At 34.3% G+C, this 19,493-nt stretch overlaps 1 protein-coding gene and 1 pseudogene across 3 annotated transcripts; one reads left to right on the forward strand and one right to left on the reverse strand.

Annotated features, from left to right (window-relative positions):
* Positions 1–215: 215 nt before the first annotated feature.
* On the reverse strand, positions 216–9,855 carry LOC148605972 (protein irg-1-like). Of its 3 annotated transcripts, none has more exons than XM_088549375.1 (4): positions 9,796–9,855; positions 6,749–7,410; positions 1,050–1,201; positions 216–580 (listed from the first exon to the last, which is right to left on the reverse strand). In XM_088549375.1, the coding sequence occupies exons 2-4, from the start codon at positions 7,272–7,274 to the stop codon at positions 356–358; spliced, it is 903 nt and encodes a 300-aa protein (XP_088405501.1). In that variant the 5' UTR covers positions 7,275–7,410; positions 9,796–9,855; the 3' UTR covers positions 216–355. The 3 variants fall into 3 exon arrangements, with proteins under 3 accessions (XP_088405501.1, XP_088405502.1, XP_088405503.1); XM_088549376.1 differs by having other exon boundaries at positions 9,800–9,853; XM_088549377.1 differs by having other exon boundaries at positions 9,722–9,826.
* On the forward strand, positions 5,262–6,044 carry LOC148605973 (uncharacterized; annotated as a pseudogene).
* Positions 9,856–19,493: the final 9,638 nt, after the last annotated feature.

Raw genomic sequence — 19,493 nt, forward strand, 5'->3', positions numbered from 1 at the left:
AGGGCCATGTGAGATAAACTGTTGGTTTTTAGGGTGTGGACCCCCAATATTTGGCCCCTTATAGACTGAAAATGCTAAATGCTATTTTATATCTGTTAAGTATTCATAAAAGTATTTTGTAAGAAACGAGTTGAATAAAGAATTGTCAAATTTGAATGAGATATACACACTAGGTAAGTTTAGAGGGAATGTTGAGTTATCTAATAATAGATTAGTTACTTATCACCATTTATTTAGGTAGACTATGTGTCCTATCTGTATAATCCACAAAGAGGTGAATAATTTCAGACCATTCACTGTAATAATAGATTTCAAAATCAGTAGACAAGTTTGACAATCTACACTATTAACTGTCCTATTCCTTTTTTGCCAAAAATCCTGTCTCTTCTAAAAATTCATCTCTCACTTCTGTCAGAATTCTACCAAGCAAGTTAGTCCCTCTCCACTCAGATTCGTTCAAGGCCCTTGGGTCATCTGCATGTAATCCTATTCCCCATATTTGATCATGAGGACTGGCCTCAACCAATTTTTTCGGGTAAGTTGAAAACAGCTTTTCTTTCAAGTGTTCATTCTGTGAAAACTGATACAAAAAATTTACAAAAATTATAAATCTATTTAAAATTACACCTGCTAGTAGTTCTCTTCAGTCATAATGTGTGCAAGTAGGATCTAACAACACTTCATTCTACTTATGATTAGATGACATTTTCATACTCCTTGGAACTTTTCCACTTAATAAAGTTGGCTACTCAGAAAGGTAATGTGAAGAGAAACTAGAATGGAGACTGGAGTGTTGTTAGATTCTACTTGAAGTGACTAAAATTCATGGTATTGTTTTACTAAAAATGTCATAGGAACCTAAATAATTACAAGTAGGTACACCATCAAATGAATTATTGTTTCTTATATATATTTACAGGGGAAGCTGATTCCTTACTTTAAGTGGCTGTAAGTGCACCAAACACACCATTTGTATGAGAATTGTGAACAAAATTACGTCCTCAAAAACAAAATTATTCCAATATATGGTACAAGAAATTCATTATTACCTTGGCATGATTTCCTTTTCTGACAATCTCGGAACTTACTGAATACCATCCATCAAAGTCCAAGTTAGGAACTTTTCTTCCATAATCCTTTTGAACATCGGGATTAGGTTCATTTAATATTGCAATCATTAATGCTTCACAATTGGCAAAACCTATAAAAAATTACAAAACAGAAAAGGGAATGCAGATTATTAAGCATAGGTTCACCTATGAATTGTGCAGTGAGTGATAAGAGTTCACAAACAGTCACTTTTTGTGTTAAAAATTTAAATAACTGTACAAGTACATGTACCTTCCAGTATGCATAGTGAATAAATTTGTAAAATTTCAGTGAAATACAGTAAGCACTTTTTTAAATATTTGAGTTTTAAATATAGGTTTACCAAGTCATACTTCAAGGTAAGTATAGTCTTCAAAATGAACATGTGACATTTTTACTAAACTGGATATGTCACCAAGAGCCAGTTGAGCATGAAATTAGGGGAATTAACTCTGTATGCTTGGCTCCAGTGACTTGGGATATGTGTGTTGGTTAAGACTCTTTTACTGATATGTGGCAAAGTAAAGTTTCAACAATTTAATAATACCAATAGCCAAAAGTAACCAAAATATAAAATGCACTAATAAGATTGTCACAGTTTCTTGTTCTGTAATATTAACTTTCAAATTTAAGAATGTCCAAATTCACTAAATCCAAATCTGAATGAATTTTGATAAAGTCCAGAAGGTTAAGTTCTGATCCGGCGAGTACTGGAATCTGTTCCTTGAAAGTCACATGAATCAGAACCGTTTGCGGATAGCTGATTATGGATGATTCGGAGTGACTGGAACTAGACAACTCTGTAGGTTCTACTGTATTCCTTCTGTACTGATGTTAACTTCACTGTTACTGTTTCTAACTCTATTCTATATTTTACCCTATCATTCCATTCGTTTACTTTCTTCAGTCTATTTATGTATTTGAGCAATATTAACACTTTTTTTTTGTAATATGCCAAAAGCTAATTATGAGATATTAATTAAATGAAAGATGAAAAACATTTGTCACTCTAATTAAGCAACTGAACAATAATAATTAAAAGAGAGACATTTGACATATTAATCCCAGGTCTAATTCCTTAATTGCTTACAAAAATAATATAGACAAGGGGAATGAAAATTGATTCATAAAATTTCTACCAAAATGTTAAAAATTTGTGCAATGAGTTTTGCACCTATGACAGATAGCATTTTTTACTTAATAATAGTAGGATATCAAAGCAGCCAAAAAAAACATATTTCAGACGTATTTAAAAACTTACAAAAATTTATTCTTCATAAGATTTGCGGTGTATTCCTTTCATAGCATAGTTTGCAAGATCTTGAAGTGGTGTAGAACATTTTCAATCAATTGCTTTGCAACATGCAGCTTGATATGACCACAGCTGTCGAACTCTGAACAGTTTGGGTTAAGTAATGACAAGCTTAGTACAGCTTAGATTATGGAGTGTGATTAAAGTTTCTGACACAGAATGAAGGTGTTCAGAGAACTCTAAAAGTTTGAAATTATGCATTTCCCTAATTTAACCTAATATCAATATTTTAATACAATTGAAAATTAAACATGTCAAAGAACTCCCACTTTAAATTTTGTTAGGTCACATAAGACAAACATTGATATCATGAACTCATAAAAAATACACCTCAAATTATTAATTTTTGTTGTTGTAACTAGCCCTGTCTGTGAGCTAATTGCTTGAAGCATTTAAAGCATTTACCTGAGCATTTTTTTCTGTCATTTTACAAAATCATATAGACATATATACATTTTCAATGAACTAATAATGTTTAAAATGGTGTAAAAATATTATGTTTAAATTATTTTTAATAGATTTTTTTACTTAAAAAATTGTGTGGTAAAATTACAAACATTACTTGTATAATACTTCTTTTAAGGGGAGATAATCAGTGGAAAAATGTTCTATAGAAATATAATCAGGCGCTAATCCCAGGACTGGCATACTGGGCATATGCTTCCCCCTTAAATTGGTAAGAAAAAAAAATCACCACAAGTCTCACCCCATAATATTTTTTGCCTTGCTTTGCATGTCATTTAAATTCAATTTACACCCCCTTAAACTCAAATCCTGGATCCGCCTCTGATAATGGGAATTTTAATTTTTTAATACATGTATTACAATAAAATTAGTTCAGTGACCCAAAATTTTCATTTTGAAATATACAAAAATGTCAGTTTAATGTTCTTTATGTAAATTAAGACGAAATTTTATCTACCACTTATTTGATAGTTTGCAAAATAGTGAAATTCCCAACAGAATCCATATAAAAATTGCTTTATTAATGCTCAATTATCTTGAAATCAAGTTTGGTGACCTATGTTTTTTACATTCTAATCCTAAGTTTGCTCATTCAAGGTCATCTTTCAGAAAAACTAGGAAATTTATCTACTAGAAATATTAGGTATGATCTACCTTAAGTAGAATTGTGTTCATTTAAAAGCATGCAGCAATAATAATCTTGTTTCATATACATAAATGAAGTACTTAATATTATTAGTACTCCCTTATTAAGAAATAATACTCTTGCCTTTGAACAAATATAACATCATATTATTTGCCACAAAGGAAAAAAATGTGACTATATTGAGTAAGATCTAAAATTAGATTACTGTAGTAATCTCACTGACACATTTTATAATATAATTTACCCCAAACTATTGTTACAGAGTTGAACACATGATAAAAAAATTTTAAAAATCAACGGAAAGCTTCAAATGACACCCACTTGTTTATCCCTTGACATAGAAAAATGTGTGTTTCTGGTCTTTTTGTTGTTTGTTTGTTTTTTTTCTCTTTTTCCTAAACAATTCATGTCACAACTTTAAAAAAAAATCAATCCAAGCCTTCCTTTTGTGGTATGACACCTTGTGGTACAATTTCAAAGAGATCCATTCACATTTACTCAATTTATTGTCCAGACATCATGAAAATACTTCTTCCTGGTCCCTTTTTGGTCCTAATTACTTAACAGTTTGAGTCACAAACCTGAAAATCAATCTTAGTCGGGTTCATTCTCACTTAGCCAACATTTTGAAAATTGATAGTCTCATCTGGCCAACATAGGTAATTGGGGTGTTAAAATAACATTTAGAAATATTGTTTTTATAACCGAAAAAATATTAATGATATATTTTTAAAAGTATTTATAAAATAACACAAAACATTTTTTAATTATCTTTAAAAAAAATATATAAATATATATATTTCAAATATAAAAATAAAAAAATATAAGTTTAATTTTTAAATTCTGTAAATAAAATTTAATAAAATGAAATGACTGCTATTCTTAATTGAGAATAATTATTATTAATTGATATTAATTAATATAAATTAAAATAATTAAAGATAAGATATGTTCAGCTTGCACCACTCTACTTGACAGATGCATACTCACTATAGCTTGGGATGCTATGGAAGAGTATATAAATGTGGGGCCAACTAGCAGATTTATCATTTCAGTTCTCATGGCTAACGCTCAAGGACACGTAGATGCGTCTCACGTCAATGTCCTGCTACTCTGACAACACTAGATAATGTTCCTGTTACCATAAACAACAACCACAACCATGACTCAGATAACATTGGTTTAGCAGCAGCAGCCTTTATTAATAAAGTAAAAAAACGTTGCAGGGAAGAGGTGTCACCAATACCTTCCATTTTTGATGAGGAGCTTGGTAGTCTTCGTAATAATGAGCTTGACGATGATGTCAACGAGATGATAGAGAAAATTCCGACGTTTGAAAGTTGTAAAGCTGCACTCTACAAAAGCCGTTCTAAGGTGCTACCAAAGCTACCAAAAACTCAGGCTGATATAGACCTCGATGAAAACTTCAAAAACACACCAGCCGGTGATCGCTTTCTTCTAATAGACAACACCAACAACCAACATCAGCGAATGTTAGTGTTTGCTACAGACAACGACTTGGAACTGTTATGCAACTCACAAACAGTGTTTGGTGATGGCACATTTTATTCATGTCCTGGGATGTTCTATCAGCTATATACATTACATGGATTCGTTGAAAACACAATATTCCCTTTAGTGTATGCCTTGCTACCAAATAAAACACAGGAAACATATTCAGCGTTCTTCAACTACCTTAAAAATGCCTTTGTAGCCAGGAATTTGAATTTTGCACCAGAATGCGTACGTATGGACTTTGAGACCGCCTCTAGAAATGCCATTACAACAGTATTTCCCAATGTGAGTTTGAAAGGATGTTTCTTTCACTATGCGCAATGTGTTTGGCGGAAAACTCAGAACTGTGGGTTAGCTGCACAATAAAAAGAAAATGACAATATAAAGCAACTAGTCCGACGTGCAGCTGTGTTACCCTTAGTTCCTATTCCACAAGTTGAGGATGTGTGGTTCCAAGCTTTGGAAGACAATACCGACAACAATGATGCTGTGACACAGTTCACAGACTATATTACCGAAAAGTGGGTCGAAGGACAGCCGCTCGCATCATGGAACCACTACGACAATAATGGTCCAAGAACTACCAACAATGTTGAGGGCTGGCACAGTAAAGTCAATAAACTTTGTCATTATGCACACCCCAATATTTTCCTAGCCATCAAATTGTTTCAATACAGGCATCAAATGAGGCGAAGATTATTCAGATCAGATCAGGTGGTAAGCAGCGTGCCTCTAAAAGAAAATACAGACAAATGGAACACCGACTTCAAATTCTCTAAGAAAGAATTCAACGTGGAGAAATAACATTAATGGAATTTGCAGATAGTGCTTCTCACTTGGTTCACTTAGACTGAATAAACAATTTCACATTGTACTTGTAGTGCTCCTTTATGAACATATTTTTTAAATGTAATAAATTAAATGTAATTACATGCAGACATTTTTTTTATATGAATATAGTGCTGATTATAAAAAAATACCATTGCTTGAATATAAAAATATGTTGTTATGTGTTATTGCTTGAAATTGTGATTTGATGAATTATTATTTCTGAAATAAAAAAATATAAATATATATATATATATTTATTACTTTTTTCTATCAAACCCCTGCATATTATAAAAAAAACCTCAACAAATTGACACATTTACCTTGAATAATTATTATAGTCCCCATGGAAGAGGCCCCAATCAATTAAATAATTGCAGTAAAAACAATTGCAAAGTCTCACCTAGCCTACATGAATTTAATTACCTGTAGGTACCTGAAATACAAAATGTTGGCTAAGTGAGAAGACACCCTTAGTCTTAATTTGTGGTATGACACCTTCTGGTACAATTTCAAAGAGATCCATTCACATATACTCAAGTTATTGTCCAGATAGGATGAAGGTGCTTGTTTCTGTCCCCTAGGTGTTTCAAAGCAAAATCAATCCTAGCCTTCTTTTTTGACATAGCTCCTTGTGGTCAGTGGTACAGTTCCATAAATATAAAAGCTATTGTCTGTCAGGAAATGAAGTGTCTATAAACAATGATATCAACAAAGACAGCATGATGCCATTAAATACACTTGCAATTTTTTACAGTTGAAAAACTTGTTCATTTTGCCATGGCTTCAATGACAGGCTAGAAACCACTAAATCCACTTCCCATATAGATTTCAATGCTAAATTCACAACTATCAAGGGGTTTCTTGGGCTAAAACCTTTAAAGAATACTCACGAGCTTTATTATACATCATGTACTGTTCTGCGCAGTTAAATTTTAACCCATCAATTGTGAACTCTGAGGGGTGCCATTGGCTAAATGGAGAGTCCTGTCTCCAGAAATACACATAATCATCAGTTTCTTTATGAACAAAATTGTCTCTGTATTGTCTGTAACCTCCCTTTGTTTCCTTTGAGTTTCCAACAGTCTTTTTCTCACCTCCTTTGTTGTCAGACAATGGATTGACAACTGCAGTTGGTTTATCTCGACTTTCATTAGCCTTATTATGCCCACCTGGAAATCGTTGTGCATTTTGATACTTGTTGCCAGTAGTGCCACTTTGAACTCGGTTCATTCGCCTTCGATCTTTGTTTGACATGTCTTTGTTCTTAGATTGATCTGTTTTTATATCATCAGTGACTTCAGTATGATTTTGTGTTATTGAATGAGCATTTTGGGTGTCATCTTCCGTCGGAATAGGTGTAGCATCTTTCAAAAAAGCATTTAATTCATATTTATCACCTGAAACACCAGTTGTCATGTCATTAATGTCCACATTAGTAGGTGGACTTGGATAAAGTTGAGATTTTCTACTCAAGTCATCAGATGTAGTACCTCAATTTGAAGAGTCCATTTCTGAAGGTCAGATGAACTGTATTTTAAGAACTGTCACTTTGCTGAAAGTTAAAGTTTATACCAATTAAAAAAAGTAACAACATTCAGTTGGCGGATTGGTTTTTAGAGCATTTTGGTCCATGCTTTATTAATTAAGCGAGGGCACATGATTGTCATGCCCCAGCTTAATATGAACCTATATGGTCTAACAAAATGTAGCCCATAATCAATTGCTCGGTTTGATATTTGTTATTTGTCTTGACTTTGAATGTACTTTTTTTGCTGGAAAATATGGAAAATTATATTAAAGTTAAAAAAGCATGTATAATTTTCTTTCAAATAAATAAAACAACAACTTATTAAATTAAGAGGAATACAAATTTAAGTAAAACATTTGCTATAAAAGAGGATTTTTATAAGAGAGCATATGTTTACAAAATGTGGAAATGGGGATAAATGTCTTTGGCAAATATTGCAGTTGAAGTGGAATGAAAAACTTTTATGGGATACATTCGCAACAGAGAATGGAATGACGACACTCAACAACTAGTTCAACAGATACCCACCTTCCAGTCATGTAAGGGTGCACTATACAGTTACATTAAGGCATGCTGTTTCGCACTCAAGTTACCCCGGTCAAATTTTGTAAAACTTAAAAAAGTTGAAATTTGGTGGATATATTGTTTAAATGTAGTTAAGCATTTATACATAGAGAGATGTAATATATGTAATGGTAAACAGGTGTAATTTAAATGAAGAATGGTATCCGGAAAGCTTCAGTCCCCTGCCGTAATAGGTTCTCTCCTCACATCAGATGGCTGATTTTCAAAATACCTTATTCTGCACAAACTTTTGGAACTAAAATTGTGAGAGAATGAATCGAAAAGGGTCTTATCATTTTTACCCTTTTTCCATCTACTCCACGCATGGTTTCATCCTGTGGTAGTGTCTAAGTGCCTGATATTTTATAAAACATAGTAATTGGCTGTTGAAAGGCACCCCTGATTTGTACTAAAACTCAGTAATATTCTTTTCAGTATGTTACCATGGATACTAGATTTTATAACAATAATCACTAAATTACTTATAAATGACTTGAACATCCACACACCCAGGATTTCAAAAATATGCACTTTTTATGATAAAACACTAGAAATTTCTGTGCGGACTTCCGCAAAACAGCTTGAAAAAAAATGAGACCAAATTTTCAGAAATGACCTAACTGTATTGTACTACCTAAAGACCAGTTCTACAACCAGCGACACAAGACACTACCCACACTACCTACTTCACTAGCAGACCTACAACTACAAGGAGAATGGACAGACTGCTACGGGACAGCAATTCCTACTCGCCGACGACAACACCAATGGACGCATACTACTTTTCCGTACTCGACAGAAATTTACCCAGACACAGTACCATAGTAAGACATGCTGCTGTACTGCCGTTCTTGCCACCCGACACAGTTGAAGACGTTTGGTTCCATACACTAGAAGACATTGACGACACCAACATCAACATACCAACACTTCCCTTTACAGACTACGTTACCAGTTACTAGATAGAGGGAAACTGTCACCTGTGGAACCACCATGCAACAGAGGGACCAAGGACTACCAACCAATTTGAGGGCTGGCACGGGAAACTAAAGAAACTGGTGAAAGCTCCGCATCCTAACATCTTCAACATGGTGAAACTACTAAAGCACGAAGAAGCTGTCCATGCCTGCACCTTGCTCCAGTGCCAAGCCGGAGGTAAACATGTCCCAAGGAAACGCAAATACCGAGATATCGACACCAGACTGACAACACTAAAGACTTGTTGTACAGAACAAGGAACTCACGCCAGTCCAGTTTGTTGACGCTGCTTCTCATCTTTTGCATCTAGAGTATACTCTTGATTAGTGCTTGAACTGTTGTGCTTTGTTTGTTTTATTTATGTATTTATTGTATGATTCTTTTACACAAATCATGAGTACTCAAATTTTATCTACTGCTTTTTCATTTATTTACAATGTTATCAGTGCTTGAATATTATGTACTTATAAAGTGTGTATTACCAATGACTTATTGTTATCATGAATATTGAATATTAAATAAAATTATGAAAAAAAAAATCTTATTTTTTATTTGTTAAAAAAGAAAACTTTAAATGACACCTAAACACTTCCAAGTCTAAAATTTGTGACCATGTACGTAGTGGTATATTTTAAATAAACTGCTTAATTAAATAAATGTCGGTGAAACAGTTAATTTCTTTACTTCTTATTATCTTAATCATATTCAACAATGAAACCGAAAGTACAAAGTGTACATGTATTTATATTATCACGGGTGACCATAAATATATATTTTTTAATATTAAAATTACCAATTAATCGTTTTTCTGCATTGGATTGAAAACTAATTGAATTTGACATTATCGATCAAATGCTTAAGCTTTACCTACGAAAAACGAAACAAGAAATTCTTCTCTTTCGACAACTGATCTCTTGACTGTTTGGGGGCATTATAAATAAAGACCAAAGAAGACCAGAACGGTACTGAATGATAAACATAGGTTTTATTTGTATCAATTGTGTTAATTGTGGTTTAAAAATATGTTTTTACTTATTTACCACCACATTTACTTCCGATGTAAGGTTGAAGTGACTGGAAGTTCGATTTCATGGTGAAAATGATAAATATGGAAGAAATGAAAATAAATCACAATATGATATGTCATATGATGGCTATACAGAATAAGAATAAAAAGATCGTTTCCACCTATTCATCTTTCAAGATATCATTACCGAATTTGGACCATAGATAGAGCTCATTTAGGACTTTAAGAAGATGACCTTGTCAAGAATTCCATTATCTGTTGTAGAAGTTATCTCCCTTTTTTGCGTTTTTTCAACATGGTCCCCCGAACACAGTTTTCATGATATCGTGATCATATTTGGTGAACGTGTAAGATGTCGACATGTTCTGTTAGAAAATGACCCTGCTAATGTTTTCTTTATCATCTTCAAGAGTTATGTCTCTTGAAAACAATATCTTTCAATTGCTCATATCTTAGATAGATAGGATCAATCTGAAAACAGTTTCATGTACACAAGCGGAAAAGATAATGAATAAACATAAACATGTATTTTGTTGTGAAACCATACAGGAGTTATACCCCTTGAAATATATTTAAGTTTTGAAAATTTATACTTCATAAAACGGAAGTTGTAGAGACATGGGACCTTCATCTATGATCTTTGGCCCCATGCGGGTCCAGGTCTCAAAAGAATAGGACGCAACAGCGCTAAGTTTTTCGTAAACAGGGACTATATAGTGCCCACAACCCTAGCCGGAGACTAGGGGCTCTGCCCACAGATCTACTGGGTTGTGTGCCCCATATGGTGGAATGGGGTAACCCAGACATGTTACATGCTAGGGTCGTCAGCCATAATACGGAAAACCTGACTGCAAACCATAGTGGTGTACCGTGTTAGGAAAGATGCCACGTTTTTGGCACGTTAAAGGACCCTGCTATGGTATTTGATAGGAGTAGGAACCTTTCAGGTCCTCCACAGGAGACTAAATTGCCCGACCCTACCCATCCCTTTCTATTTCTAGTGGCAATCAAAATTTGTCGACCCTATTATATCTGTGTCCCATCCCATTTTTCATATCATCATCATCAATTCATGTTCATTTTGTCATCCATTTCATGTTCATCGCCTGAATATGGCTGAAATATTGCTGCTCAGGTGTTTAACCCCAACAATCAATCAACCGATCAATGATCCTTGCTTTATGTGACCTTTCATACTAAAGTCTTTTTTTAAATATATACTTTGAGAACCGGAAGTTGTAGAGATCATCAATGATCTTTGTTCCATTTGACCTTACATTTGCATCGAAGGTCAATGGTCAAAGAGTGCTTTCTTATTAACTTGTCTATGAAATGACCCTGTTTCGTCATCTTTCAAGATATCATTGCCCAATTTGGACCATTAATAGAGCTCATTTCGAACTTCTACAGAATGACCATGTGAAGAATTTCATCATCCACTGTAGAAGTTACCTCCCGTTTATTAGCGTTTTTTTTTCAAAATGGTCAACATGGTCCCCCGAACACATTTTAGAGGTTATCATGATCCTACGTAGTGAACATGTAGATGTTATCATGTTCTATTAGAAAATGACCCTGCTAAGGATTCCATGATAATCTTTAAGAGCAATGTCCCTTTAAAACAATTTCTTTCAATCGTTAATATATTAAAAACCATAATAGAAAGGATCAATCTGAAAACAGTTTCATGTACACAAGCAGAAGACCTTATAAATATTCATAAACATGTATTTCGTTATCAAACCACACAGGAGTTATATCCCTTGAAATCTCATACTTAAGTTTTTTCAAATTTATCTTTCAAGAATCGGAAGTTGTAGAGACATGGGGTTTTCATCATTGATCTTTGGTCTATGTGACCTTACATTTGAATCCACGGTAAAAGGTCACAGAGTGCTAGAAAGCCTTCTCACTGCAAACTCCAGGCCTTGATATTAAGAAAACGATAAGAGATAAGTGCATACATACAGCGTATGAAATGACCTTCTCGATAAGCCCTTCATTTTGAGACCGAGTTTACATCTGTCAGACCGTCTGTTTAGAAGTTTGACAATTAGAATGTTTTGCAGAATCTGGTTTGTGACCTTGACATAACTGTATGACCAAGACCACGTAATCCTAAGATGTATGGTGGTAGTTGCATGTCTCTAACCCTTCCGGTTCTGGAGTTTATTATTGCATCATATTTTAATAATCATTGTGCTCAAAATGAGCCCTATAATTGCCCAAATTGTTTCGAAATTTTTTTGCATATGTTCTGTAGATTATTATACAGTTTTCAGATTTGAGATATCTAGTCTAGTCTTAGACCTATTGAAATTTTAGTTTTCCAGAGCGGGATTATATATTTCAAATCTGACAATAGACACGCAAATGATCAGTACGGGACGCCGAATCGGACTTGATCTTTTTGTAATCAAAATCAATTTTGTGAGACTAAAGGCCATTTTGTGTCACAAAATTCAATTCTGTGACACAATTCAATTCTGTGTCACAAAAGTCAATTCAGTGTCACAAATTCAATTCTGTGTCATAAAATTCAATTTTGTATGCAAATTAGTTACAGAATCCTTTGGATATGCAAATGAATTCAAAATGTGCAGCATCGTGTGCATGTATTACAAACTTAAAGCATGCCCTGCCATTAAGTTGATAAGGTACCAATGTGCATGGATATAATAAAGCACATAAGTGAAAGAAATATCGGATATCGTAATCGTATAACCCACTGTGTCACTTAAGGTATAATACCACTATTAAGGAGAACCAGTCACCTGCACATACCAGAAAGTAGTCCGTAAAAAACAAAGTAGTTCTTAGGATGCATTGTATATTCTTTTGTGATTTAGCCAGTATATGCTAACTTGGTATCATCTTAAAGCTTATTATGTCAGATACACACTGAATACAACAGTTTTGAACTCTGATGTAGAGAATAATTTGTCAGAGTCTAGATCTTAAGCCCATTGATTTGTCAAATTTCCAAAAGGAAAGTAGTATTTTAGTACCTGTCTACTTTCACTTCACCGTTATTTCTTAGAAGCCATTAAAGGTATGCTTCAAATTTTATGAGAGAGTCTTTAAAGGGTCCCCTCTATGATAAAACCTGTTAAAGTTCATTTTAACAAACTTTAAAAAAGATTTGGACCTTGAAAATAGCTTAATTCAACATAGAAAGTAATGAGACTTTTAATAGTGGTTTTACACCTTAATCTTGAATCTAAAGTTCGATCATTTGCGAGTTTGTATACAAAAGGGAAAGTTAGACACGTACTATGTCGGTTTTTTATGTCGCCTGACAAACAAATCTCATAGAAAACGTATAATAGCAATTTTAGTCATTTTAAAACTGTTTTACTATAGAATGCAACTTAAAAGATTTTTTTTTTAAATTTCACTAAAAACGGCCTTAACCGTCCTGCGTTAAATTGCTCGAAGTAATCGGAAACCTGCGTCTGCGTATGGCAAGCCAAAGTGGACAAAAATGCCTATTTATAAATATTTATAAATAATTATAAATAATATGGGGTAGGCACTGCCTAAGTCAGCGAGCACTGTGAGCTTTACCATACATATACCGTCTGTGCAAGACTCGTAGTAAAAAATAATAAATGACATTACAAAGACCCGGTTGAAAACGTTTGCTTCACAAGTGCAATATTTTCATTTATATTGAAACAGCAAGCAAAATCTGTCTTTTTAATTAATGGGGGGAGTTTTTTTTTCAATAAATGAAGAACTTGAAAAATCCGCCCCCCAAAATATTACAACCCCATACTCCCTTTTCCCTCGCTCTCAAAATGGTTAATAACTTTATAGCATCTCGCAATACTTTACATTTTTATCCCTTAAGGGCATCTCTAGCAACATTTCAGTTTTGGCATATCAGATCAATCTGTACATGTACAAATACCGGGAATATTACAGTTCTCCACGGAAGGTGGGAATATTTTACACATATCATGTGACGTAAACAAAATTCAGACGAGAGCTGCAAATTCCAAACAAGAAAATTATTGCCTTTCCTATCTTAGAAAAGCTATGTTTTACGGTGGCAGAATGTGGCCATGAAAAAAAAAATGTTATGTTGTTCCCTCAAGATAGTATGTAGTTCGAACATGATAAGTTTCTCGTTCCCTCAAGAAAATATGTTGTCCCCTCAAGATACTACTTCGTTCCCACAAGATACATATATCGTTCCCTCAAGATAATATGTCGTTCCCACAAGATAACTATCTCGTTCGCACAAGATAATATGTGGTTCCCACAAGATAAATATCTCGTTCCCACAACATAATTATAATTCCGTACAAACAACTCTCATTCTGCATTTGGGGACTAAAGAGTCAAGTAGGGTTAAACAATGTACAATGTTTTATTTTACTGTTGGAAGAGGCTATCAATAGCAGATCTTGTGGTCTGCTGTTTGAAGCTCTGAGGTTGTGCAGTGTACAATAGTTGCCGGTAAGATGTTCCACTGTGTTATTGTTATTTGATAAAAGGAGTATTTGTACGCGTCCTTCAGTGTTTGGATATGTCTGCGGGAGAAATTGTGTGTATGTTGTCTGATATGGACGTCTAACGGAGTGAGCAGGTTTGTAGGATAAATATCTACTAAGTGATGAATTACTTTGTAAAAGAAGATGAGACGTATTCTTGTTCGTCGTAATTGTTAAGTTAGCTAATTTAGCATGTCAGTTACGGAGCTAGTGTTGTGGTATTTGTTGCAGTTATAACATGCTGCTCTACGTTGTTACCGTACTATTTCAAACTGTTGTGTCTGTGATTTGTTGTGAGGGTCCCACATGCAGCTGCCGTATTCTAGTTTTGGCCTATGAGTCAACTTTTAGGTTACGTTTGATAAAGTTTAGTTGTGTTGAGGCTGCTGGTGTTATGTTGTCTATGTGTTTGTTCCATTTGATGTTGTCCAAGATATTGTGTAGCGATTTCTTCTTGTAGTACATGTTGAAGAGTGTGTACATGTAGTTATGCTGTATTGGATTTTTCTTCGTTGTTGCATGGAGAACTGATCACTTGTCAGGATGGAAGGACATGAGCCAGTCCTCCTCCCATTCAGCTGCAGTTGATAGATCTTCTTGGAGCTGTTCAGCATCTGTGTATTTTTGATAGTTTAAGATATGATGCTGTCATCTGCAAAAGCCGTTAGATACTATGTTTGATGTAGTCATTAAAGTCATTGATGTATACAAGGAACAGTGTAGGACCCAGTACTTTCCATGTAATACACCGGATGTGGCATGAATTGTTTCTGAAGCCTCATCTTCAACAAAGACTGTCTGTATTCTTAGTGAAAGGAAATCGTCAATCCACTTTAAGATGTAATAATCTATGCCATAGTGACTGAGGTTATAAAGGAGTCTTTTGTGCGGGACCTTGTCAAAGCCTTTGGCAAAGTCCACCACAATTACATCCGTCTGAATGTTGCTATCGTTATTTTGAGCAAGTACTTGAATAAATGAAACTAACTGGGTTTTGCAGGATCTTGAATGGTGAAATTCATGCAAAAGGCCGTGTAAGATGTTGTTACACTCAAGGTGTTTCATTACGCTACTTGCAATGATATGCTCCTTGATTTTGCGGAGAATGCATTTGAGTGATATTGGTCTATAGTTTATTACGTTGTGTTTTTCTCCTCTTTTGAAGACTGGGCGAACATTTGCACAATGTTACCACAATCTATTGGTATTCTACTGGTTTCAGTGTTTTTTTTTTTGTTTTTTTTTGTTGTTGTTTTTTTTCGCATGTAATGATGCATATTGCCACATCTGTACTTAGTTCTTTTAGTCCCTGTCCACATATCAGATCCGGCCAGTGGCTTTGTGTGGATTTATTTGTTTTAGAGTTCAATTGCACCTTATTTTGTCATGTTGATTTTTCCATTAGTGGATGAGTTGATTTGTCTTTATATGGTAGTGGTTTATCAGTAGTTTCAGTTGGGAATGCTTTTTCGAATTGGCAGTTGAAGATGTTTGCTTTTTCAAATGGATTTTCAGTGAGTGTGCCATTATTTCATAGTGCTGCTCTGCCGTTGTTGTCGCTTTTCATACCTTTGAAGTAAGTAAAGAGATTTTTTGGATGTTTTCCTGTTTTCATCAGGCTCGCATGCTAGCAAGTCAAATATAAAGTTTTGGATGTAGCACCAGTAGGCTTTTCTTATATCTTGTGATGGTTATTTTATGATGTTTATACTCCTTTGTATATTCTGCACTCTTGTTTTTTTTCATAAAGAAGTTTTGATTGGTAATTTTTTTAGTCTGAGTTTGTTGTCAATCCAAGTAGTTTCTTTCTGCTTGTTTTGTGGGATGCTGTCATCAATAGGCTGAGAGACAAACTGAAAAAACGAGGTGAGCTTCGTAATCGATAGATTACCTATGTTTTAAATGACTGACTCTTATTACCAAGTTTTCGATAACGTTTTATAATTCATCAACATTGTAGAGGAATGTTATTTATTTTGGGAATAAATCTTGGCACTTAAACTGTCCTTACCATAAGTAGATCCCCTTAATCTACATATTTCATTGGCTTTGAACAAGTTTTCAGTTAAGTTCAATATCTCAGAAACTACCCGTAGTTAAGGGTTCATATTTGGTCACTGGATATATCTTGGATAGTCAACGACACATATGTCATGATTACGAGAATTAGGCCACCCTGAAGTTTTTATGATAACATGATTGAATTTCCATACCTTAGCAACCACAGTGGTGGAAGTACATGTATGCTTGGTCAGTCAGAAAGTGGATATAACTTGCTGGATAATAACTAACATCCGCACCAGGATAAAGTCGCCTTGACGTGTATTTTCTGCATGATTGATTTTATGTTTTTAGTCATTGTCATCTCAGCAACAAGTTGCAGACAGGTTGACATTTCCAATTAGTCAGTGGGTACATCTTACATATAGGTAGTAACCTTACAAGAAAAAAGTTATCTTGAAATACATCTTCTGCAGAATTGATTTGATCAAGTTTTTGTTAATGGCTATATCTATGTTCGTGTTGGACGGGTGCTTAACATTCTGCACATAACACTTCGTTAACAAGCCTTAAAACATCATCCCTGATCCACTGACCAGATACCATCCAATCTCTTATAGCCGTTGAACATGTTACTTAAACAACTCATTTGTGTGGCTTTTTATATTTGTTTTTTTGTTTTTTGAAGAAAGACCAAGAACTTCTTTAACCTTTGTGCTTTTAGCCAGAGATCTCTAAGCATACCCCTAGATGGAATATGTGACGGGTGGGGAGCAAGAGAGTAACCTTGATGTTTTCCAGAACTTGGAATATGTATTTCATGAGTGGTCACACGTACTTTTCAGTCGGTATTCCTCCATTTTCTATTGTTTTGATATTTAGGAAACAATACCACACCATGGAAGCCTGAGCAATGAGAAGTGTGTGTATCTATCATATTACGACGGGGAATTATCACAGGGAAGATGTTTGTAAAAATATATCAGCTACGCACGTTCATGGACAAGGACTTCTTTTTGACCGCTACTACCTATACATCTACATCGTTTTTGCGTCCAAAATAACTGTTGTATTTTATTGCGCTATTTTGAATTTTTTTTTGATTGAAACTTTTATATTTAATTGATAATTTATAATTGCATTCTAACATTGTCGAGGATATTATAGAAAGGAAAATTTGCATTTTTCCATATTCGTCTGCAAATGTTTTTTTACCTGAATATCTACTTACCGTTCAATCATAGATACAACATATACTCACATTTTCCATTGTTCAAATTCCCACGGAGTGAATATGGAAACAAGAAAATGAGTCTCTAAGACACGGATGTTCCGCTCGGCACTTATTTGTGGAAACCCCCTAACCTTTATGCAGTTCATTTGTTATTGTCATGATGAATAAGTGTACAAATTTTCATCAAGATCAGACTTACAACTCCAGAGAAATCAACTTAAATGCAAAGCTTAACGTAGGTGTGATGGTCGGACAAACGAACAAACACACCGAAAAATATATATATCCTACAACAAAGCTTGGGAAGATAAATAAACAAACGAACCAACCAATCAAAATAAGACAAATAACGCCAATTAGAAGTGATATTTTGCTTGAAATTTTTATTAACAAGGGCATTCATACCAATTTTATTTTGTCTCGCTTCAAAAAATGCCTCCTTTATATAATCAATGTAATACATGAGATATATAATTTCGTAAGGCGATATATAAATCAACATTGGAATAAGGATCATCGTTTCTTATCCATCCTATCTCCTCTAATATATTGTTACAAAAATCATATATGTCAACGCCGCATACACGATTATTGTTAAAAGAACATTCATTCAAACAAACGTCGACTTCGTCTTCATTTACTTTATGGATATAATCTTCAGCATCAAGCAACGCTGGCATTCTGTGTAATAGGTATGGCCTCCCTGAAGATGCGGCTGTTGATGAGTTGTGCCTTATTTTGTGCTGATTCCAATCCGATACAAAAGCTTTTATATCTATCTAGAAAAAATAAGCAAATATTATCAATAATCATATTACTAATTTCCTAATCCGCTGGGGTAGCTATAAAATGCGAAACGAATCGAAGCGAAATCTATAAATTGCGAAACGAAACTCTAAAATGCGAAACGAAGGGAAGAAAAAAATCATTATGTTGTCACGTAAGAGTTGAAACGTGTTTCGTATAATTTATCGCTAACGCTCATGGTAAAATTTTAGACATAAATTGACTATCCATAGTATAATCCCCAGAAATTTACCCTTCTATGAATGTACCCTTTTTTGCTAACAGTGGGTTAGTCGATGAGCATGCGTACAGCATGCTCAATATACATTTCCGCCAGGAAATTTCTTTTGTTCCACCCAAGCCCTACCTCACGGAAGTGTAAATTGAGCATTCTCATCAACTTACCACAAAATGGTCTATTATGTGTTAAATAAACTATGAAGGAGACGTTATATTGTGCACGGGAGGTACACAAATCATTTACAATCATGACCAGCATGTACCCCCATAAAACATTATAGAAAATGAATCTAGGATCATCTAGAAATGGGATTTCTCTTGCACTCGCGAAAACTTTTAGAACTTGTAACAACTAAGATTTATACAAACCTGAATAAGCTCCATAAAACAAAATTGAATTAAGTTGACGTCACGTCCAAGATTGATCCATTAAAAAGATTATAATGTTTCAGCAGTTTGAACAGATTTATCCAAAACTCCGCACACTGTTTGCGGAACATTGCCCACAGTGATTCAATTCTCTGATTGTGTGTACTTGAGCCGTAAATATAGCACTTAACCGAATGGATACTATTTCGGTGGAAGAATCGCTGCATATGTTCAACAAACTTATTTTCTGTTCCAAAGTCACTTCTGACCGATTTCGGGCATTTCAGTCCTACGACAGCTTCGATATAGTATCCTGCTATAACTTTTGGGTCATTGTTCGTTATTCCAGCCTTCAACCATATAAGTTTTCTAGAAAAACCATCTATACATCCGTGAATTGTTATGCCGA

Source organism: Perna viridis, chromosome 10 (genome assembly GCF_037379345.1).
Source record: "Perna viridis isolate PV_CMFRI_1.1 ecotype Kerala chromosome 10, ASM3737934v1, whole genome shotgun sequence".
NCBI lineage: Eukaryota > Metazoa > Mollusca > Bivalvia > Mytilida > Mytilidae > Perna > Perna viridis.